The sequence below is a fragment of the Cherax quadricarinatus genome, chromosome 27 (genome assembly GCF_038502225.1).
Source record: "Cherax quadricarinatus isolate ZL_2023a chromosome 27, ASM3850222v1, whole genome shotgun sequence".
Classification (NCBI taxonomy): Eukaryota; Metazoa; Arthropoda; class Malacostraca; order Decapoda; family Parastacidae; genus Cherax; species Cherax quadricarinatus.
Window position 1 is genome coordinate 29,427,426 of NC_091318.1, and position 24,661 is coordinate 29,452,086.

Sequence of the window (24,661 nt, forward strand, 5' to 3'; positions counted from 1 at the left end):
TAACATCATAGAAGAAAGAGCCGGCAAGCAGGGCGGCGAAGTTTTAATTAAAGAAATTATGCTGGTGAAGTTATAAATAAATTGAACCTATCAAAATACAGGAGTTCATACGGGAGAGAAACCATATTGGTGACCAGTCTAAGAAATTTTATGAGAAATCAAGCCTAAAGAAACTCATTAGAGTTTAAATAGGAGTGAAACCTTATCAGAGCTTTGAGTGTCCAAAAAAGTTTTCTTAATAATCAAATATAAAAACTACAAGAGAGTTCAAGAGTGGAACTATACCAAGTGTCCAGAGTGTTCAAAAATTGGTTATAAGAAATCGAATCAGTCCAAAAAAAAAACGATGGTGTTCATAGAACAGACAGCCATTTCAGTGTCTAATGTGTTTTAAGATTTTTTTTTTGAGAAATCGAGTCTAAGAAAATATTCAATACAAGAGAAAAACCATATCAGTAGTTTTTTTTTTTTTTAGAAATGTCTTTATACTTCATCAGTATCATATCTTCGCAAGGTATTCTTATATCATATGTTGCTTTGCAGCTTTTTACTGCCATTCCAACAATGAAATATATAAAAAAGCTGTCTGCACAATAAAATAAAAACCATTTGGCCTTCATGAGATTAATGTATATTGATCCTGCCAGGCGTACGAGGCTGCTAAAATTATATTAATAGCTCTCTTATGAACTTTTTAAAAATGTCATAGTGTAATAATAGATACCGTATTGATAATATGTTACTGACACAAACCCAACTTTTAAAATTTGTTTGTTACGTTGAAGAGTTATCGATTGTACGTGACGTTACCCAAGCCACAATTAACGTGCACGAACATTATCATCAAGAATATATTGATTCCTTAAACTGGGATTAAAGTAAACTCCCAATGTATATACACTGAGTGATATACACTTCCCTGTGTATATACTCTATGAACCTACAGAGAAAACTAAGTTACATAACACTGTACATAGTTATGCCAGCTTTCGCTAGATTTTATATTAGAAATCTTAGCATGTTATTTGCTAGAGAGAAGATTTCTTCACTATGTCTGCCAATATAGATTTTCTATTGAACAGCTAGATGTGTAAAAAATAGGATAATTTAAGAAAATACATTAGTACTGTAAAAAATTTTTAACGTGTGTACGAGAAGCTGGTTGTGAGGAGAGGATGATGGCAGCTTGATCAGCTGTGATGACCAGCTGGTTGTGTTGTGGTTGACGTTGAGGAGGCAACACACTCACTCTCCACCATGGATTGTCCCTCTCCTGCATTTAGGTCGCCGTTTTTAAGACCGTGGATGTCACAGACGGGTGCAGCTGCACCAGCTGGAGGGGGCAATATCGGACTGAAAGGCATCATAGCAGGTGATGTGAATTGTGTTGGTTTTAATTTGTTTATCTCCAGCTAACTAGGTTTGGTTAAGCTGGTTGATGTTCTCCCATGGAGTGAAAGATGTGGTGATGGCAGTATTTCTTGTTTTCATCCACAGTTTAAACACATTAAGAGTTATCAGTTCAGGAAGTCATGTACTTGAATGCGGGAAGGGAAACTCCCATCCAAGGTTCAAGCTTGTGCAGACGTCTACAGGTCTTCTCGCGTCTAAAGAAGCATCTTTAGCACTGTCACCTGGAAAATATGGAGGACTAGTAGATTAGAAATTTTGTGGTTTTTGAGGTATGGCTGTCTGAGGAATGTAGCTGGATCTGCTGTGTGGAACGGATCAGCAGTGTTGGTAGACCTAAATGGAATCGTTTTTGTTTTTGGGTTATCCTGAGTTAAATCTTAATTGTCATCACTGTGCTGATAAATTTGTTTAATGCAACCATTCTAAAAATTATAACAGATTTCTCAAGGATACCAATATTTAACCTAAATAAACCTTATTTTATCTTAACCGATGGACTGTGACATCTAAACATTGATCTGTTGTTGTAGCTGTGTTACAAGCACAGGTAGCATATAAGGAACCTTTACCCCAGTGACATACTAAATTCCTTATCACAGAGTCAAGACAAACGTGTACACGCCAACGGTATCATAGTTAAGCCTCGCTCATTATGCAACTCCATCGCTATCTGGGGAAAAAATAAATCTGACAGTTTACTTAGGTTTTTATGAGTGTTTTAATTATAATAGCTGCGGTGTTTTGATCTGTTTCTAATACTTATATGTAGCTTGTTGAGGAGTAGTGAAGAATTTGGGGGAGAATATGTGGGTAGTATGATGGTTTTAAATCCTATTGAATTACGCTTCCTTAATTGTAATAAAATTTCACAAATGTTCATTAATTTCTACATACATCATTGTAATCTTAAAATTTTAAATACAAATTATATGTATAAATTGTACAATAACTGTATACGGTACACGAAATTTTACCTTATCTGGTGTGGCCAGATGGACTTAGTGTTATCAGGGAGGGGAAGATCTCCAACACATTCATCTTCCTAAGGTTGACCTGTAACAAAACGTAAAAAATTGTATGGTAAATGTCGTCAGAAGTCAGTGTCTTGTATGTACAATGGGCAGGCGGTGGCCCGCCCGTGTTGGCACAGATCAGCTTATTGCTGACAATATCGAAGATAAAACAGCGTTGAAGAACAAACGTTGATTGGAAAAATGGTCAATGAACGATGATCTAACAAGCCTAAATGAAGTAAAATATTACTTATGACTTATGTTAAAGTTAACTTTTTGCCATTCGAGAATATGAAAAATGAATGATTGAAATCACTGCAGTGGTTGCGTCAGTTAAGAACAAGACAGTTGTAGGCATACAGTGATAATAAGTAATGAATATTTAACTTAGCAAAGTCACTTATGATTCAAGGCCACATCACTCCTATAAATAGGTCTTAAAGTAAACTGTCTATTCACTGAAATACACACAAAGCTGTACGTGTATAGCCAGGCAGGTTACATACCTTGACTTTGGACCGGCGGGCCTCAACCCGACACTACCTCATAGACGGGTAAGATTAAGATGGTAAAAATGTGTGGAGCCTGATATACTCACCTGATTGTGGCTTCGGGAGTTGGATATCGGCACCTAGCCTTACCCTTTCCTTCCTCTATTACTTGCTATAGGTCATCTATGTTTAATAATGGAACACCTATTCCTCACGCATGTGCCTTGTATGCTGGCAGCATTTACTCTCATATACTTTGTGCTTGTGGCATACTCAGCAATTGTTTCTTACATGTGTGTAGTGCGTACAACATGTGTGCATTTTACGTGTGCATGCATGTGTATGTATGCGTGTAATTATATAGTATTTGTGTATTAAGGTGTGTGTGTGTGTACTCTCGCTTTGTATGCCACTGGATTTACATGGGCAGTTTTTTACCAAGCTGCATTGTCTCTCTATATATGTATATATTAGGCAGTAGGTAAAATGAAAGGGGGTAAGGCAGCCGGGATTGATGGGATAAAGATAGAAATGTTAAAAGCAGGTGGGGATATAGTTTTGGAGTGGTTGGTGCAATTATTTAATAAATGTATGGAAGAGGGTAAGGTACCTAGAGATTGGCAGAGAGCATGCATAGTTCCTTTGTATAAAGGCAAAGGGGACAAAAGAAAAGAGTGCAAAAATTATAGGGGGATAAGTCTGTTGAATATACCTGGTAAAGTGTATGGTAGTTATTATTGAAAGAATTAAGAGTAAGACGGAGAATAGGATAGCAGATGAACAAGGAGGCTTTAGGAAAGGTAGGGGGTGTGTGGACCAGGTGTTTACAGTGAAACATATAGGTGAACAGTATTTAGATAACGCTAAAGAGGTCTTTGTGGCATTTATGGATTTGGAAAAGGCGTATGACAGGGTGGATAGGGGGGCAATGTGGCAGATGTTGCAGGTGTATGGTATAGGAGGTAGGTTACTGAAAGCAGTGAAGAGTTTTTACGAGGATAGTGAGGCTCAAGTTAGAGTATGTAGGAAAGAGGGAAATTATTTCCCAGTAAAAGTAGGCCTTAGACAAGGATGTGTGATGTCACCGTGGTTGTTTAATATATTTATAGATGGGGTTGTAAGAGAAGTAAATGCGAGGGTCTTGGCAAGAGGCGTGGAGTTAAAAGATGAAGAATCACACAAAGTGGGAGTTGTCACAGTTGCTCTTTGCTGATGACACTGCTCTTGGGATATTTTGAAGAGAAGTTGCAGAGATTGGTGGATGAATTTGGTAGGGTATGCAAAAGAAGAAAATTAAAAGTGAATACAGGAAAGAGTAAGGTTATGAGGATAAAAAGATTAGGTGAAAGATTGGATATCAGATTGGAAGGAGAGAGTATGGAGGATGTGAATGTATTCAGATATTTGGGAGTGGACGTGTCAGCGGATGGGTCTGTGAAAGATGAGGTGAATCATAGAATTGATGAGGGGAAAAGGGTGAGTGGTGCACTTAAGAGTCTGTGGAGACAAAGAACTTTGTCCTTGGAGGCAAAGAGGGGAATGTATGAGAGTATAGTTTTACCAACGCTCTTATATGGGTGTGAAGCATGGGTGATGAATGTTGCAGCGAGGAGAAGGCTGGAGGCAGTGGAGATGTCATGTCTGAGGGCAATGTGTGGTGTGAATATAATGCAGAGAATTCGTAGTTTGGAAGTTAGGAGGAGGTGCGGGATTACCAAAACTGTTGTCCAGAGGGCTGAGGAAGGGTTGTTGAGGTGGTTCGGACATGTAGAGAGAATGGAGCGAAACAGAATGACTTCAAGAGTGTATCAGTCTGTAGTGGAAGGAAGGCGGGGTAGGGGTCGGCCTAGGAAAGGTTGGAAGGAGGGGGTAAAGGAGGTTTTGTGTGCGAGGGGCTTGGACTTCCAGCAGGCATGCGTGAGCGTGTTTGATAGGAGTGAATGGAGACAAATGGTTTTTAATACTTGACGTGCTGTTGAAGTGTGAGCAAAGTAACATTTATGAAGGGGTTCAGGGAAACCGGCAGGCCGGACATGAGTCCTGGAGATGGGAAGTACAGTGCCTGCACTCTGAAGGAGGGGTGTTAATGTTGCAGTTTAAAAACTGCAGTGTAAAGCACCCTTCTGGCAAGACAGTGATGGAGTGAATGATGTTTCTCGTAGCTGGTGAACTTTTAATAGAATACCTTACACTATCCTTATTTCCGTAATGAAGTCTTTTAGGTCAGGCTGATAATTTTTACCCTAAGTATGAAATCCACACTGATGGGATAAGGCTGCAGCATATTTATGATGTATTCGATTTTCCGGAAAAAAATGCTGTTCCTGGCCTCATGACCTATCAGTGTTATTCTTTAAACAGTGCATGGACTGCACTCCCATCATCCAAGGTCGTTCTACTTCCTAGACACCCTCAGACTGACGTTCCTGTGACTCAGCTGGTATCAAGCTTTCTGAGCATCTACCGTGCCAGTGTCCTTGGCCAGTTTCCTTAACATCTATGGAAGGGACGCTTAAGCACTCCTACACTCGTTTGCTTAACCTCCCTCTTGATTAATATTCGTACCCTCGTTTTTACCCCTTAAGTGAATGTTACGGGGTTAAAATAACATCCTTGATGGTGAAGGGCTCTTGTTCCGAGGAATTAGAAATGTTCTCTTCCTTGGATGAAATTTGATTACCTACCATTCCACAGACGCTATAATAATCGTTATAGCTCTTTACTATGATTATAAAATAGAAGTTATGTATTTTAAGTTACCACCGTCGTTGTTCACAGGAATTATAAAAGGTTTATGTGTACATTTGCGCTGTTGATTATTAGTTTAGCGCATATTCATGACAAAACCAAAAATATACAAATATACATGTGCATGTTGGTGAGAGAAAATGAAGTGGAGAGTACGGAGAGTGTAGCAATGGGATGTTTATTCGTCAGGGACACGTGAAGGAAGGCGAGTGGTGCGGTGCCCACGTCACAGCAAGAGCACCTGGTTTACCCGTGTTGCACTCGGTGGTCTGATGGCAGAAGTGATAGATGAGGACAAGATAAGAACGAGAGTTAATAGTTAAAGCTAATTGTATTTGTCAATGTCAAGGTTGATAGCATCAATCCCACCTTGGTAACACAACAACACCTCTTTCAACACACCTGTATACGCTTCATAACGTATATTTGCTTCACACATGATCGCATGTATGCACATTAATGCATTCGTTTTCACACGTACAGGTATTTATGGGCGCGTTCAGACATGTTTCTGTTCGTTAAAAGGACACATATGCAACTAAGACATGACTCACGAAATCGTAATGACACGATTGCAAACAAACCATACCCCGGCTGGGATTGAACCCGCGGTCAGAGAGTCTCAAAACTCCAGTCCGTCGCGTTAGCCACTAGACCAGCTAGCCACAATAAGATTCGTCCAACTAGGTATATTTCTACACCATAGGAAGGTTAGCACAGGCACCACTGTGCTAACCTCCAGCTACGCTAGCTGGAGATTAGTCTGTAAAAACTTGCATTTGTGGTCACAGTGGTGCCTGTGCTAACCTTCCTATGGTGTAGAAATATACCTAGTTGGACGAATCTTATTGTGGCTAGCTGGTCTAGTGGCTAACGCGATGGGCTGGAGTTTCGCGACTCTCTGACCGCGGGTTCAATCCCAGCCGGGGTATGGTTCAACTAAGACATTTTATTGTGGTAACGTTTCGCTCTCCACTACCGTTGACTTGACAAAACTCCTGGAGAGCGAAACTATGTCACAATAAACTGTCTCATTAATTGCACACATATCCCTTTCGTCTATCGTTATTAGTAATTCTACTAACATTATTACTGCATGTAAGTTCCTATATAAGGTAATTCACTCGCAGTAGATACGTCAACAAACTATTCGAAGCCAACAGAAGGAACGCAGTCATTTGCTCGTGGAGTCGGCGCCTTTATGGAAATAATGAAAATGCCTTGACAGAACCCTCGGGAGCACCACTACACACTATCATCAGTGAAGGTTGTAAATATGTTTATGCTCTGTTTTGTAACGTTACTTTTGTACTAATGCTAGTCCGTACTCTCCCTCCAGTGCCCACATATTGCAAGTTTTCTCCATTACCAACCTTCGGGCGCCCTATGAATCTTAAGTGTTTAGTACATCCGGTATAAAGTAATTTGTTTAAAGTCATTATTTGCCTTGAGTGGCCAAATTGCAAAGTTTGTTGTCTAAGTTTCTCGCTCAGTACATGTAAAGTTCATCTCGTGTGAACACTGGAATCTTGAGTTCCAAATGTCAAGCCTAACCAAACGACTTGCTGGGGCATAATTCTAGACGACGTTCTCGTATCTTAAACAAAATAATAGATTTTTAATTCTATTCACAACCTGTCTTCATATACGTCGGACGTTTCGATATTCATAAATGTTATATGTCATGTTATATGTACGTATGCATGTACGTACATAGGTTGTAGGCATGTATATATGTATATATATATATATATATATATATATATATATATATATATATATATAATATATATATATATATAATATATATATAATATATGGTGCAATTATTTAATAAATGTATGGATGAGGGTAAGGTACCTAGGGATTGGCAGAGAGCATGCAGAGTTCCTTTGTATAAAGGCAAAGGGAACAAAAGAGAGTGCAAAAATTAGTGGGGGATAAGTCTGTTGAGTATACCTGGTAAAGTGTATGGTAGTTATTATTGAAAGAATTAAGAGTAAGACGGAGAATAGGATAGGAGATGAACAAGGAGGCTTTGGGAAAGGTAAGGGGTGTGTGGACCAGGTGTTTACAGTGAAACATATAAGTGAACAGTATTTAGATAAGGCTAAAGAGGTCTTTGTGGCATTTATGGATTTGGAAAAGGCGTATGACAGGGTGGATAGGGGGGCAATGTGGCAGATGTTGCAGGTGTATGGTATAGGAGGTAGGTTACTGAAAGCGGAGAAAGAGTTTTTACGAGGATAGTGAGGCTCAAGTTAGAGTATGTAGGAAAGAGGGAAATTATTTCCTAGTAAAAGTAGGCCTTAGACAAGGATGTGTGATGTCACCGTGGTTGTTTAATATATTTATAGATGGGGTTGTAAGAGAAGTAAATGCGAGGGTCTTGGCAAGAGGCGTGGAGTTAAAAGATAAAGAATCGCACATTAAGTGGGAGTTGTCACAGTTGCTCTTTGCTGATGACACTGTGCTCTTGGGAGATTCTGAAGAGAAGTTGCAGAGATTGGTGGATGAATTTGGTAGGGTATGCAAAAGAAAGTTAAAAGTGAATACAGGAAAGAGTAAGGTTATGAGGATAACAAAAAGATTAGGTGATGAAAGATTGGATATCAGATTGGAGGGAGAGAGCATGGAGGAGGTGAATGTATTCAGATATTTGGGAGTGGACGTGTCAGCGGATGGGTCTATGAAAGATGAGGTGAATCATAGAATTGATGAGGGGAAAAGGGTGAGTGGTGCACTTAGGAGTCTGTGGAGACAAAGAACTTTGTCCTTGGAGGCAAAGAGGGGAATGTATGAATGTAGTTTTACCAACGCTCTTATATGGGTGTGAAGCATGGGTGATGAATGTTGCAGCGAGGAGAAGGCTGGAGGCAGTGGAGATGTCATGTCTGAGGGCAATGTGTGGTGTGAATATAATGCAGAGAATTCGTAGTTTGGAAGTTAGGAGGAGGTGCGGGATTACCAAAACTGTTGTCCAGAGGGCTGAGGAAGGGTTGTTGAGGTGGTTCGGACATGTAGAGAGAATGGAGCGAAACAGAATGACTTCAAGAGTGTACCAGTCTGTAGTGGAAGGAAGGCGGGGTAGGGGTCGGCCTAAGAAAGGTTGGAAGGAGGGGGTAAAGGAGGTTTTGTGTGCGAGGGGCTTGGACTTCCAGCAGGCATGCGTGAGCGTGTTTGATAGGAGTGAATGGAGACAAATGGTTTTTAATACTTGACGTGCTGTTGAAGTGTGAGCAAAGTAACATTTATGAAGGGGTTCAGGGAAACCGGCAGGCCGGACTTGAGTCCTGGAGATGGGAAGTACAGTGCCTGCACTCTGAAGGAGGGGTGTTAATGTTGCAGTTTAAAAACTGTAGTGTAAAGCACCCTTCTGGCAAGACAGTGATGGAGTGAATGATGGTGAAAGTTTTTCTTTTTCGGGCCAGCTGGCCTTGGTGGGAATCGGCCAGTGTGATAATAAAAAAAAAAAAATAAAAAATATATATATAATAATTTTTAACACTTATTTCCTCTCCGTTTTACATGATATAAATGAAATCCCGGAGATTAATAATTATACTGGTCAAGATCAAAGTCACTAGTGACATGGTCCTCAGACAACTTGATAGATTAAAACCAAACGAATCACGAGGTCCTGACGAGCTGTGTTCATGGGTTCTAAAGAAATGTAAAGAACCTAGCAAACCATTAGCTAGTTTCTCCAACAGATATTACAAACATGTCACAGTCGCATACATGACCTTCTAAACAGGAAAGTATTATAGAAATAATAGCTTAAAAAGTCCACAGGCAATCAAGAATAAATACATACTGTATGTAGTATTTTGTAAGATTCTTAAGTGATTATGAAACTATATATTAAACCAGTAATCTAGCCACTTTAACATATGTAATAGGCTTCAGTTTCATATATACGTATGGTAGAACGGTAGTACCTTTCTGGATGATTACTATCGTCCTTCTTCCAGACTGCAAGATCATCTTTTTTCACAATACGACTTTAAATTCAGTTAAAAACCCACTATATATAGTAGGGCTGTTTGGTCCACACCTTCCTCTGACTTTGGAAACAGGATGAGCAGGTTTTCGGTGAACTCTTTCTTAATCGACATAATTCAAATAAATCTATTCATTAATAGGCTAAAGTAACAGGGTGTAAAAGAGGTATCTCGACTAGGTGAATATAGTTGGGTATCAGTCCATCTCATGCTTAGCGGATGGAGGATGAGCCTCCATCAGACTGTTGGCTGCCACTGGGAAAAGGAGTCGATTGAGCGGCAAGAGAATTAATGGCACACGTGTCACCCGACACCAGACGCACCGTGCTTGTCATCCATCCTTTGGAAGCCTTTGCCAGGAGCAGACTGACGCAAGCTCTTTTTCCTTCTTCCTCACCAACCTCTCTTTAACATCTTATGTCCTTTCCTCTCCCCCTCCCTCTTTGTTTTTGTGTTTGACTTTACACTTATGACGCATAAAATTCTCAGGAATTGATAAGGACAAGGTTGTTAGGAAATACTTTTTCAGTCTCCAGGTATTAGGAAAATAGAATGAACATGAGGAATCAAAGGCACCTAGCCTCGTCTATACGCATAAGGGAAATACCCCTTAGATTCATTCATTAGGGATTTGCCGGTACTTCCGGCCCGGGTCTTCTCCAGATGGTGACCCGGCGCCAACCACTTAGATATATAACGTAAGTGGGTCACTTTGGAAGACTGGTTAGCACTTTTTTTTTTTTTTTTGCTTAGCTCAGAGGAGAATAAGAATTTTATTGAACAAACTTGGGAATACGACGCTACCCTCCATTTTATGGAGTATTAGTTAGTCAAAAGTTACTTGATAAGTCAATGATTGCTAGCATTTTTGTTTCGTTCAGAGGCGAGTGCATAATTATAACACTTAAGAATATCAGGCTACCCTAATTTTTAAAGGAGATTGACTTAATCAAAATTTGTGAAAACAACATCATATCTCATAAGATGTTTGTTATACAATGAGGATATCCCAAATATTTCAAGAACCCTTTATCGGCATCAAGGCACTCCCCAGAAGGGAATTGGATTAAGATGCTCCTGAATTACTACTAAAGTGTAACCATATCCCACTCACCTCCCGATAAGATAATATACTAGCTTCGCGTCTGCCACGACTCCATGACTGTGCAGTCTCTTAATAATACTGATGGACAAACCTACCAACAGCACATCATCGCACCGTATAACTAGCTTACAGTTTTCAATGATTGATACGACACACATTTCCCACTGCCAGACATTACCCTTACATTTCTGTGATTTGATTGACGGTTAACTAAAATTAAGGATAATTTAGGCTAAAATAACCTAGAGGTAAAGTTCATATTTAATCTTGTCAGCTTATGCTGTTTAATGATTGGAGAACGTAAATGAGCTAGAAAACGAATGGTGCATTTTGGGGACCACTTGATCTAAAGAATTGTATATCCTCCCTTTTGGATCAGATCTAATTACCTCGTACCCCAGGCGCTGTATTACCCCTACAAGCTTACCGCTTTCCATTTAAAATATTTTGAGAAGGAGGGGGTTACTGCCAGAATCGAGATAATGGCTGTTTTTCCCTTAGGAAAAGTAGAATTACAAACAGCGTCTGGAAAAGAGCTGAAAAAGAGGGGCATTGCGGCCAACTCCCGTGATTGTATGTCCCTGATTGCTGCACCAGCTTCTATCCTTTGAGATTTCCAGTGAGATTTGTCGCTGGGGGATTGTGAGGGTTGTGGTGGGGACGGGAGAAGTTTTGGAGGTTTGTGTAAAATAAACCTAGGGAAAAGCGGGGCGCTATGGACACAAAAAAAAAAAAAAAAAAAAAAAAATTACACTGAACATCAGTGGCTCAAGGCCCTTCAACAACACGTTTCCGACAGAAATATTGTTGGGAACAAATAAAGTCTAAAATTCAAGAACTGGATTACTACCTCCCAGATAGCCAGATCAACCAGGTTCTGATGACTGTGTGAGCCAACGGACAACAGACAGCAATAACCTGGTTGAACAGGCGAACGGGGAAGACTCTTCAGGTCGGTCTACAAGTGTAGAAAGAACTTGAAACTGGTCACATGTATGTTATAGGGGTTGGTATTGGGGAGGAAGAGTGGAGATTTTTTATTCAACTTAATTATCTTATTGTGAGGATGCCATAGTGTGTATGGTAATTACTGAGTGAGATTAAGATAGCTATGATTCCCTGTCATATTTCATTACACATGATTGACTGGGAGACTAGTAGCGCTGTGAAGTTATCAAGCGTTCCACTACGGGTTTAGTAAATACGGGATGGTGTGGTAATAGTAGTGTCAGGAAGGGAGAATGGGAAGGGGGGATGCGATTGTGGTGGCCGGCGAAGAGGTGGTTATAGGGGTTTGCACTTGATGGATAAAGAGGTGGCAGAACAGAATAGTAGTAGGAGGGGGATATAAACTAGCTGGAATGTATAGGAACGGATTTTTTTTTTCGGACTAGTAAACCCGTAGGGTCAGTAACCAGTGTGACTTACATCACTTGAGGGCCCGTTTTAGGTTCTCCCATTACACGACCCACAGCAGCCAACAAACTCCAAGGTATCTTGATTGCATAACCCGAACATCGGGTGTTAGGAGACTTTGCCATACACATCTCGTGTTGCTGGGCAGTGTGGTAGAAGAATAAGTTGCAGTAGCGGGCGTTGTCTATTTTTTTTTTATACACTAACGAAATTTAGTAAATCACCAGTGTGATAATACTCCACTCTCTATGATAATTACAGTGGGAACAAATTCTAGCTGTTTCCCTGTCATATTCCTTCGAACATCAGGTAATGAAAATCAATCACTTTGATTTTTTTTGTGGTTATCCTAGGTCCTCTACACATGCAGCTATGTATAATAATCAATGTAACTGTGTTTGTGTATACCTGAATAAACTTACTTAGCATGAATTAGGATACCCAGATTAATGAGCATAAGATATGATAAGGAGGGGGAGAGGAAGATTACGGAAGGACAAAGATATTTAACAAGGTGTTGGGTATACCTGGAGGGTTTCGGGGGGGGGGGGGGTCAACGCCCGCGCGGCCCGATCCATGACCAGGCCTCGTGGCGGATTAGGGCCTGATCAACCAGGCTGTTACTTATGGCCACACGGAAACCGACGTACGAACGACAGCCCGACTGGTCAGGCACTGACTTAAGGTGCCTGTCCAGTTCCCTCTTGAAGACAGCCAGGGGTCTATTGGTAATACCCCCTTATGTATGCTGGGAGGCAGTTGAACAGTCTTGGGCCCCTGACACTTATTGTGTTGTCTCTTAGCGTACTCGTGGAGTCCCTGCTTTTCATTAGGGGATGTTGCACAGCCTGCCCAGTCATTTACTTTCATAAGAAGTGATTTCCTTGTGCAGATTTGGGACTAGTCGTTCTTAAAATTTTCCAAGTGTATATAATGTATCTTTCTCGCCTGCGCTCCAAAGAGTACAGGTCAAGGAACTTCAAACATTTCCCAGTAATTTAGGTGCCTTATTGTACTTACACTTGCAGTGAAAGTTCTCTGTATATTCTCCAGGTTTGCAGTTTCGCCTGTCTTGAAAGGGGCCGTTAGTGTACAGCACTATTCCAGCCTAGAGAGAACAAGCAATTTAAAGAGAATCATCACTGGCTTGGCATCCATAGTTTTGAAGGTTCTCATTATTCATCCTATCATTTTCTTAGCAAATGTGATAGAAACGTTGTGATCTTTGAAAGTGAGTTTCTTTGACATTATTACTCCCAGGTCCTTCACATTAATTTTTCGCTGTTGTGCGGTTGGAATTTGTTTTATACTTCGATACAATTTTTATTTCCACGAGTTTTCCATAGCATAGTAGTAATGTAGATGAATGGTTCAGAGAACCGACAAGTTGATAAATTAGAAACATGTGCAACATTAAGATGCCCAAGTGTTGCACTTATGTCTAATTTATCAGTATAGTAGTAGCAGGTGAAGAAGCTAGTAGTCCTCGCAGTATGATGTGTAAAGTGAAATTACGTATAATAAAGAAGAGTAGCAAATAAGACATGCGCTTTTAACAGGTTCCAACTCTCCTAGATATGTATAATAAACATATGCATAGACACTTGCGCACAATTGGGTAACTGCTGGAGTTTAAAAGGTTTCTTTCCAGCGAAGCTGAAGTTATTGTTACCAGGGAATTAATCTCTCGTGATGGCCTATCCCACATACAAGGGCAATAGAGTTTATAAAGACGTCATCATCACCATCGAGACGGTGTAGTTATCCATGGAAAGAGTAGTCAGGTACAGGGCACCGGCCGGCCTTGTTGTTACCCTCCCTCCCTCTTACCCTGATCACCTTCCACAACACCAGCACTCACTTCCTCATCCCATGGAGATGGAAGGGTGGGGGGTCTTGTTGTTGTAGGGCTCTTGATCCACAGAATTGAAACTACCCTCTCCTCGGAGCTGACCTGATGCCTTTCATTCCTCTGGCGCTAATTGATCCCCACGGAGCGGAGCGGAGAAGAAAAGGATGCGAAAATATATACATGAAAAATACTGAGGGCCTTGTCTCAAATCTGTACATTGCCATAACATACTGGAGTGAGAAATATGGAAGTGCAAAATAAACCCAATGAAAAGCAGTGGTGCAGTGGGCACAATATAGGAACATTGTATTAACGTCCGTGGCCCCAGATTGTTCGACATATTACCGGAAGATATCAGAAACACTGCCGGGACAAGTGTAGAAGTCTTCAAGAGGAAACTGGACAGGTATATTCTCCAGGTGCCAAATCAACCAGGCTGTGGTGGATATGTGGGTCAGCAGGTCACCAGGCGAGCCCGGAACTCCTCAAAGACACAGGTTGCCTGTGAATGGAATACTGCAATAATAACTTCCTCTTATTCCCAGGAATGCTTTCGAATTGGGATCAACATAAAATCTACATCATTGTGTAGCTGCCGTATGGTGTAAATAAACCTGTCCTTTTATTTATTTATTTATTAATTTGAACATGATACAGAGAAGTACAAGGAATACAATTTTTAAAGTGCAGCATGCCAAAGCCCCTTGTATGCAGAGCATTATGGGCAGGCTTAAAATTAACTTAAGATTAACTAAGCAATGATATATTCAGTATCCTTCACTTTTATTACCATGCGTGTGAAAATTTATTTATTGCTATATACTATACATGTATGTGCTGAATGATGTTTAGTGATATACACTTACTTGCATAAAATAAATAAAGGAATCCCGATGTACTAAAATCCTATAGAAGCGTGTTATTATAAGTCTTTAAAGTTACTTTTGTATGCCTATAATTACAATATGCTCTATGCAAACGTATTCAGGTTTATTATACACCTCGTACACATCTCGTGGGAGGTAGTGAAAAAAGTTATTATAAGCGGGGCAGGGCATCATCAGCTTTCTTCCCGCGCTGACGATTTGTATGGCAAGTGTATGCGTCTGGCTCTGCTGACATCCTCTGCATAACCAAGGGCTTTCCATATGTACTGTACTATTAAATATCTTTGTAAAAACTATGCATCCTGTGGAAGTAAATGCATTATTATTATTATTACTATTACTATTATTATGATAATGACAGGCTTCTATGTGTATTGTGATGTCAGCGTTAGATACGTTACCACATATATTTTAACTCCTGTTTACAAAGAATGACCTCCGAGGCTGAGTGAAGCCAGTTAATCTAGTCCCGTTATGAAAGTAGACGACATAATACCAACAATGTGGATGAAAGATCAAAAGTGGATGTACCTGGGACATCTTTATTGGATACGTTTCGGTCCTGGGACTTCGGTCTCTTCAAATGAGTGACAAAGGTCCCAGGACCGGAGCCTCATCCAGTAAAGATGTCCAAGTGTTCTTTCAACCATAAGCCCGTTACGCCAGCTAAGGGGGAAAAAAGGGGGTCAAGAGCTAAAAACCATCTCCCCCCCCACACCACAAATAGGCGAGTACAATCCAGAATGACATTTGCTGTTTTTGGACTCTGCCAGCTCAGCCTTCTCGACCTACGAACAGTTACTGGCCCTGTATGTTCTTTTGACTGGTGTCCTCCATCACACACTCGCTGCCCTCGATGCAGATGTGTACTTCTGACAATGCCGAAGGAAAACAGGTACAGACAGCGTTTCGTTCTGTGTAGGACCTTGTCTCAGTAAAAGCTTACCAGGAAACTTCAACACACTGCCCTGTTCACTATACTGCTCTTCTTGGTGACATGCATGATCTTACCGCGTTGTCAGGACCTTCCTGGGTCTCTGATCCGTCTTGTGACCCAGAGAAGAGCTTCCTCCTATTGTACAGCAGTCGTTGTCTCCACTCAGCATTCAGATGCAGTAGCTATGAGCCCATAATGAAATGGAGGGCGATATTCTTATCGCCCAACTGTCCAAGCTCCGGCTGACACACAGTATTACCTATGAATGAAACCCATACTGTGTGAAGGCGCATGACACCTGGCAATTATTCAAAGTAATTTATCTTATAGAAGACAGTAAGAAGTTACAACTGTGAATTCCAGTTTGGTTAAAAAATCTTACTTGCTCATTAAATATTCCTCCCTCAATCTTCATATCGTGATTGCTGCAGCTCACAACCCGTCCCTCATATTTTTATATATATGTGTAAAAATGCAGCTAGCCTGTGTTTCAAGCGTTAAGCGTATCCCTTCTCGTTGACTTTACTCCATGTGTTGACAGGCTTACATCTGTACTCAGACGAACTTCCGCAATAACCAGGCACTGCTAAAATAACTTGTGTTTACCTGGAGTTTACCTGGAGAGAGTTTCGGGGGTCAACGCCCCCGCGGCCCGGTCTGTGACCAGGCCTCCTGGTGGATCAGCGCCTGATCAACCAGGCTGTTGCTGCTGGCTGCACGCAAACCAACGTACGAGCCACAGCCCGGCTGATCAGGAACTGACTTTAGGTGCTTGTCCAGTGCCAGCTTGAAGACTGCCAGGGGTCTGTTGGTAATCCCCCTTATGTGTGCTGGGAGGCAGTTGAACAGTCTCGGGCCCCTGACACTTATTGTATGGTCTCTTAACGTGCTAGTGACACCCCTGCTTTTCATTGGGGGGATGGTGCATCGTCTGCCAAGTCTTTTGCTTTCGTAGTGAGTGATTTTCGTGTGCAAGTTCGGTACTAGTCCCTCTAGGATTTTCCAGGTGTATATAATCATGTATCTCTCCCTCCTGCGTTCCAGGGAATACAGGTTTAGAAACCTCAAGCGCTCCCAGTAATTGAGGTGTTTTATCTCCGTTATGCGCGCCGTGAAAGTTCTCTGTACATTTTCTAGGTCGGCAATTTCACCTGCCTTGAAAGGTGCTGTTAGAGTGCAGCAATATTCCAGCCTAGATAGAACAAGTGACCTGAAGAGTGTCATCATGGGCTTGGCCTCCCTAGTTTTGAAGGTTCTCATTATCCATCCTGTCATTTTTCTAGCAGATGCGATTGATACAATGTTATGGTCCTTGAAGGTGATTATGTGTGTTCCCAGCATTCTTGTTTATCTTTATTTTCTTTTTTTTTTCACTAGCACGGTAATGTCCATATATACATACAGACCGAGAATTCTTGTTAATGTGAATGTAAGAACATAAAAGGGTTTTTAGTGAGGCTAGTCGAGAGTTAGAGAATGACTAAAAGAGGACACGTAGTCCTAATGTTTGGTATTCCCATGGACGAGGCAGCCAAAAACAGTGTCTTGATGTATAACGAACCTGGCTTCAGTTTCCTTAATCACTAGGCGTGAGTAACTAGGATTACTTAAGAATGCCACTTTGGCTTGTTTCTCTTGGGGTTCTTTGGTCCTCTTCCCTAGGATGCGACCCATAATAGTGCTAACACCCAGGTACCTACTACTTGGTGAACGCAGGGGCGGTAAGTGTATTTAGGCACAGGTACACATAAGTACAATTATAATACGTAGTATAGATTACCCATACGTCTCGCCTCCTCCCCAGGATTAAACCCGAGTCTTTTGTTTGTGTCAGAATTGCGGTATTGCTGAACTGAGGTACACGAGCTGAATGCCCTATCGCTTAGCTACGAGGTGTGCCAGCCGAATGCGTTATCTGCTTAGCTACGAGGTATTAGAGCCACATGCGCTGTCGCTTAGTTACGAGATACGCAAGTCGAATGACCTATCACAACCATGAGGTACCTACCTCAAATATAATTATAATTAAGTGATTAATCTTGCTAGTGGAACCTGGCAAGGATAAGGTACCTAATCTCGATTATTAAGATGCGCAGTCTCCGATTAATTGGTTCATTTTTATTTGGTTGCCCTAATTAGCGTAAATTCATTTTACAAAGAAGCTACAATACTGCATATGCAAGGAATTAACTTTAGTTTACCTGATATATAACCAGATTAGTATGCGTTTGAAACGGTGATGAATGTTTTGACAAATTATAACTCAAATTCATTACCATTCTATTTGAAGTTAGGATGCGTACAGAACTAAAGTTAGGATACGGTGGTTATCACATTAAATAAGTGAAGATTACCTAATTTATGAGTTGGTTCGTGAGTTCTTTCAAGATTTCCCTGATAACTACAGCGGTGATCACGATAACCCGATTTTTTTTTTTTAAAGATCTTGAGTGTAAAGGCATAATGCTTTTCCGAAAGATTTGAGTATAAAGACAAACTGCAGAATAAGTTTTTAGTGGGACTGCTTTTTACTCAGGGTTGAGCTTTATCAAGTCATACAGAGGATACTTTTTTTAAAACAGCATATAAACACAGTGAGGAAAGAACACAGATTGCATTGCTCCGCTACGCGCATCAGCACCTGATATACTATTCTTTATTGCTCTTCTTTTGCCTAATAGACCGAACTCCCTTAAAAATAATCATACTTTAAAAAATATTTTACAGAAAGATAAATTTGTTTTTCGTTGACAATGATATAAAGATTTTAATTTTTGGACCAAAACTTAAGAACCTCACCTAACCTTCCTTCATCTTAACGCATTTTTTTTTAACAAAATTCTGTTGTATATATTTTTTTATTATACATTGGCCGTCTCCCACCAAGGCAGGGTGACCCGAAAATGAAAAACTTTCATCATTCACTCCATGACTGTCTTGCCAGAGGTACGCTTACACTACAGTTATAAAACTGCAACATTACCAACCGTCCTTCAGAGTGTAGACACTGTACTTCCCATCTCCAGGATTAAAGTCCGGCCTGGAGTTTACCTGGAGAGAGTTCCGGGGGTCAACGCCCCCGCGGCCCGGTCTGTGACCAGGCCTCCTGGTGGATCAGAGCCTGATCAACCAGGCTGTTGCTGCTGGCTGCACGCAAACCAACATACGAGCCACAGCCCGGCTGGTCAGGAACCGACTTTAGGTGCTTGTCCAGTGCCAGCTTGAAGACTGCCAGGGGTCTGTTCGTAATCCCCCTTATGTATGCTGGGAGGCAGTTGAACAGTCTTAGGCCCCTGACACTTATTGTATGGTCTCTTAACGTGCTAGTGACACCCCTGCTTTTCATTGGGGGGATGTTGCATCGTCTGCCAAGTCTTTTGCTTTCGTAGTGAGTGATTTTCGTGTGCAAGTTCGGTACTAGTCCCTCTTGGATTTTCCAGGTGTATATAATCATGTATCTCTCCCGCCTGCATTCCAGGGAATACAGGTTTAGGAACCTCAAGCGCTCCCAGTAATTGAGGTGTTTTATCTCCGTTATGCGCGCCGTGAAGGTTCTCTGTACATTTTCTAGGTCAGCAATTTCACCTGCCTTGAAAGGTGCTGTTAGTGTGCAGCAATATTCCAGCCTAGATAGAACAAGTGACCTGAAGAGTGTCATCATGGGCTTGGCCTCCCTAGTTTTGAAGGTTCTCATTATCCATCCTGTCATTTTTCTAGCAGATGCGATTGATACAATGTTATGGTCCTTGAAGGTGAGATCCTCCGACATGATCACTCCCAGGTCTTTGACGTTGGTGTTTCGCTCTATTTTGTGGCCAGAATTTGTTTTGTACTCTGATGAAGATTTAATTTCATCGTGTTTACCATATCTGAGTAATTGAAATTTCTCATCCTGCCGGTATCCCTGAATCCTTTCATAAATGTTACCTTGCTCACACTCCAACAGCACGTCAAGTCTTGCTGTATATATCATACGTTAATTCAAGTTTATTAAATATTATTTAAAATTATTGATGTATTTTTTTCGTTATGCTCATATCGATTTCCGCTGATTTATGGCAAAAAAAAAAAAATCATTCGGCTACTTCGGCAAAATGCACTCTTACCAAATAGACCAAACTTTGTGTGTGTGCACTCACCTAATTGTGGTTGCAGGGGTCGAGACTCAGCTCCTGGCCCCGCCTCTTCACCGACAGCTACTAGGTCCTCTCTCCCCCTGCTCCATGAGCTTTATCATACCTGTGTGTGGGGGGGGGGGTTCGTTGACAATCCTTTCCTTTACGAGTATAAAGACCACAATCAGTAAAAGCTGAGGACGAAGGGAAAGAAAAATGTAGATTAAAAGTAGTTAAAAAAGTTTGTAAACAAATAAGCATTAATTTAAGACCAAATGTGGCCTTCCCTGATGGAATATTGGTTGGGCTTAGAAGAATGTGTAGTAGCCTAGCGGTCCACAAATGTCTGCTCGATAAATCAATAAACTGGGGGCGTTGTCCTAGTTACTAGCAGCTTCTAACCATCATCAAATTAGCTGTTTAATTACGGGATAGTTTCTTGCGAAAATGTTAGCAGATTTATTTCAAAGTCACCAAAAAAGTGATTTAATGAGGTTCATAAGTGTTATCAAATAATGTTGTTTAGCATTTGTCATTGCTCTGAACGAAAGGGTTAAAAAAAAAAGCTGCATTATGCAGCTAATTTTTTTAACCCTCCACCAGCATCAAGACAATACCCTTGAAGGGAGTAAAATCTGAAAAAAAAGTGGTACACCCCAGAGCTCTGACCTTATACCTTTGATTTTCGAAATATAAAAAAAATAATTTTATATTAAAGTAAAATTAATATAAGCCGCAAGATAATCACTGATCCTCCCATGTTTGCAAAGCTGTTCAGTTGTAATTTGAAGGAAGCAACGCCCTTTCATTTCTTACAGCGCAATGTAATATAGCGAAGAATTGTTGAACAAATCTTTGCTATAAAATTTGCTCGCATTTATTGAACTGTTGCCAACTATCTGACTAAGGCTTTCCAGTTGTACATTGCATAGGCTGCCATACACAAAACTTGTACAATACAAGCATTCTCACGGCATCACTGGCAAATTTCTGGAATGTATAAGATAATGAAACCAGAAGACACAGACGTCTTAATAGGGCAGAGAAGTGCCACAAGGATCCATTCTGGGATTAACTCTGTTGTGCATGAATGGTATTGGCGAAAACTTCGCCAGATATATAAAATTTGCGGATGGGAGCAAGATGTACGAAAGGTGACGAGGGGATTGCGTGCATGCATAATTAAATACCTGAATTTCACAGTTTGTCGTTAGACTAGCAAATGCTATTTGAAAAATGAAAGGTTGCATGTTGTGATGTGTAGAGACCCTTTCACATATCAAATCTGGGTTGGAAAACAAGATCATATTTCGACTAGCCAGCTGTAGGACATATCAGTGGTCATCAGCCTTCTCCAATGTCTTGGTGTTAAAGTAACATGGGGTCGTCTTTGACAATTATCTGATATATGCCCATCTGGAAAGGAATCGTGTGTAGACTCCGTTGGAATTGCATTCTAAAGGTCGTAGCAAAAGAAAGGACTGAGTGATGAGTTGCGATCTGCATAGTCCAGAGAGAGGGTGTTTGCTCTCAAGTAGGTGCAGCTCTGGTCGCTGGATTTAAGAAGTATCTAAAACTAAAAGAGTATGTTTTATCAGCCGACATCTCAGGAAACGAGATTAAGGCCAAGCAAGGCTTAGCGGGAGCAGATATTTGCTCCAGCGTTATTTTGCTGACCGAATTATTTTGAAATAGATGACTTATCTTCTCTGAAAACGACGAACAATTTCAGACCAGGGCAAGCTTCTAAATTTAGCTTGAAAATAAACGCAACCACGTACAACCGTGTAGCCATGTTTTGATTTATAAGAGCTATAACGGAAAGTCAACTAGTTATTGCACAATTTTTTACATTAAAAGAATGATAATATATTTTGTTTAGCTGATGTGTAATATGCAGGTTATTCATTTCTTTTTCTTGCTTTCGGTCACTCATTCTGTCTCCCTTTCTCTCCCTCCCTAACTTGCTTTCTCCGTTAAGTCACGTTTTTGTGTGGACAATATGCGGCCAAGGTCGGTGGGTGGTTGTGACTCTTCAAGTGTTCATGCAGACTAATATCCCAGAAAACAGTACTTGTTTTTGTTTTATAGTATTCAAAAGCAAGGCAAAATGCAGCATAACCAGCTGGAGTGACTGAGAGCACACTAAACTAAACGATATGGCTGGGAAACTGATTACTATTGCTGCTCAGATTAACAAAATTATATGTAGGCTCTTCTAATTAGGTCACCAAAAACTGCTAAGCCACCCATGTAACCATTGTGTTGCTCTTGAAGTTTAGAATGATCATATCTCGTATGCTTAATAGTTACTTTAATATGTTTATTATGCACCCCATACCCATCATGTGGGCGGTAGTCAAAAAATTGCAGAGGTACATAATGGGTCCAGGGACTTGGCCCCAAAGTTTTGATAGCTGAACTAAGTACAAAGGTAATGAATCCTGTAAGTAAATTTACTTACGTTTATACATGGCTACAATCATGAACAAATTATAGAGTAATGAGCAGCTCACACGTCCACACCCGGTCACAACTGTAATGATTTATTGGTGCAAATATTAAGTGTGTGTGTGTGTGTGTGTGTGTGTGTGTGTGTGTGTGTGTGTGTGTGTTAGTTACCATTTTGTTCTAGGCACAAAATCACCACCACCAGATGTAGATCAAACGAAATGTAAACTTTGCCAGATGGACTATTGTCACACCTTGCATCATTATGTACTGGAGTGTGACCAAATTAATGAATTTAGAAACAACTCACTCAGAAATGTTCAAGAAATGGCAAAGTATTTCATCCACAGTGGTATATTACAGACCATTCTGGAGAAATACCCTGACTTTGCTAGCTGTAAATAATGCATTACCATATGTGTGTGTGGGTGTGTGTGTGGGTGTGTGTGTGGGTGTGGGTGTGTGAGTGTGGGGGTGTGTGTGTGGGTATGTGTGTGTGTATGTGTGTGTGTGTGGGTGTGCGTCCTTGTGTGTATGCATATATTTGTACGCTCGTGTGCACATGTCAGTGCGTGCGCCCTCGTGTGTGTGTGTGTGTGTGTGTGTGTGTGTGTGTGTGTGTGTGTGTGTGTGTGTGTGTGTGTGTGTGTGTGTGTGTGCGCGCGCGCGCTAGTGTGGGTGTATGATCCACTTAATATTTGTATTTATAACTCATTACAATTGTGACCAGGTGTGGACGTATCAGTGGTTCATTACTTTGTAATTTGTTCATGACTGTAACCATGTATAGGAGTGAGACTGATTCATTACCTTTGTAATTTGCCATGATTGTGACCAGATCTACCTGGAGTTCATTACCTTTGTAACTAGTTCAGCTATCATAACTTTGGGGTCCAGTCACTGGACCCATTATGTACCTTTGTAATCTTTTGACTACCGCCCACAGGATGGGTATGGGGTGCATAATAAAAATATTATACTAAACTGTGTGTGTGTGTGTGTGTGTGTGTGTGTGTGTGTGTGTGTGTGTGTGTGTGTGTGTGTGTGTGTGTGTGTGTGTGTGTGTGTGTGTGTGTGTGTGTCTCAACAATCAATATTTGCACCAATAACTCATTACAGTTGTGACCGGGTGTGGAAGTGTGAATTGCTCATTACACTATAATTTGTTCATGATTGTAGCCATGTATAAACGTAAGTAACCATTCTTACAGAATTCATTACCTTTGTAACTTGTGAGCTCATTACCTTTGTACCTAGTTCGGCTATCAAAACTTTGGGGGCCCAGTCCCTGGACCCATTACGTACCTCTGTAATCTGTAAATACCTTTGTAACTTGTCATGATTGTGACCAGACCTACCTGGAGTTCATTACCTTTGTAAATTGTGAGTTCGTTACCTCTGTAACTTGCTCAGCTATCAAAACTTTGGAGTCCAGTCCCTGGACCAATTATGTACCTCTGTAATCCTTCGACTACCGCCCACAGGATGGGTATGGGGTGCATAATAAACATATTAAACTAACTTCTAGGCACATGTCGAGTAGACGCTAGGCCTGTTGTATATGCATGTGTGTACTCACCTAATTCACGCAGTATTTTGTATGTCGTTATCATGTCTCCCTTGACCCTCCGGTCCTCCAGTGTCGTCAGACCGATTTCGTAACCTTTCTTCGAAGGACATTCCCTTTAGTTCTGGAACCAGCCTTGTTGCAAACCTTTGCACTGTGTGTGTGTGTACTCACCTAATTGTTGTTGCAGGGGTCGAGACTTAGCTCCTTGCCCCGCCTCTTCACTGAGTGCTACTAGGTCCCCTCTCTCCGTGCTCCATAAGCTTTATCATACCTCATCTTAAAGCTATGTATGGTTCCTCTCTCTCTCTCTCTCTCTCTCTCTCTCTCTCTCTCTCTCTCTCTCTCTCTCACACACACACACACACACACACACACACACACACACACACACACACACACACACACACACACACACACACACAGCACCTGTTTGGAACCCGCACTTGATAAAGCACGTCAAGAAACTAAAGAAAGTACAAAGGTTTGCGACAAGGTTAGTTCCAGAGCTAAGGGGAATGTCCTATGAAGAAAGATTAAGGGAAATCGGCCTGACGACACTGGAGGACAGGAGGGTCAGGGGAGACATGATAACGACATATAAAATACTGCGTGGAATAGACAAGGTGGACAAAGACAGGATGTTCCAGGGAGGGGACACA

General features: G+C 41.0%; 1 protein-coding gene and 1 long non-coding RNA gene across 2 annotated transcripts in view; one reads left to right on the forward strand and one right to left on the reverse strand.

Annotated features, from left to right (window-relative positions):
- The first annotated feature begins 1,165 nt into the window (after nt 1–1,165).
- sea (mitochondrial citrate transporter scheggia) overlaps nt 1,166–24,661 on the forward strand; it is a 53,116-nt gene continuing 29,620 nt past the window's right edge. Inside the window, exon 1 of the mRNA XM_053780016.2 lies at nt 1,166–1,372. Coding sequence (XP_053635991.1) covers nt 1,258–1,372 — 115 coding nt within the window. The 5' untranslated portion in view covers nt 1,166–1,257. The remainder of the gene's footprint in view (nt 1,373–24,661) is intronic.
- On the reverse strand, nt 1,366–3,074 carry LOC128691169 (uncharacterized). Its single transcript, XR_008407411.2, has 3 exons — nt 2,933–3,074; nt 2,388–2,466; nt 1,366–1,634 (listed from the first exon to the last, which is right to left on the reverse strand). It is a non-coding gene; the product is annotated as an uncharacterized lncRNA (long non-coding RNA).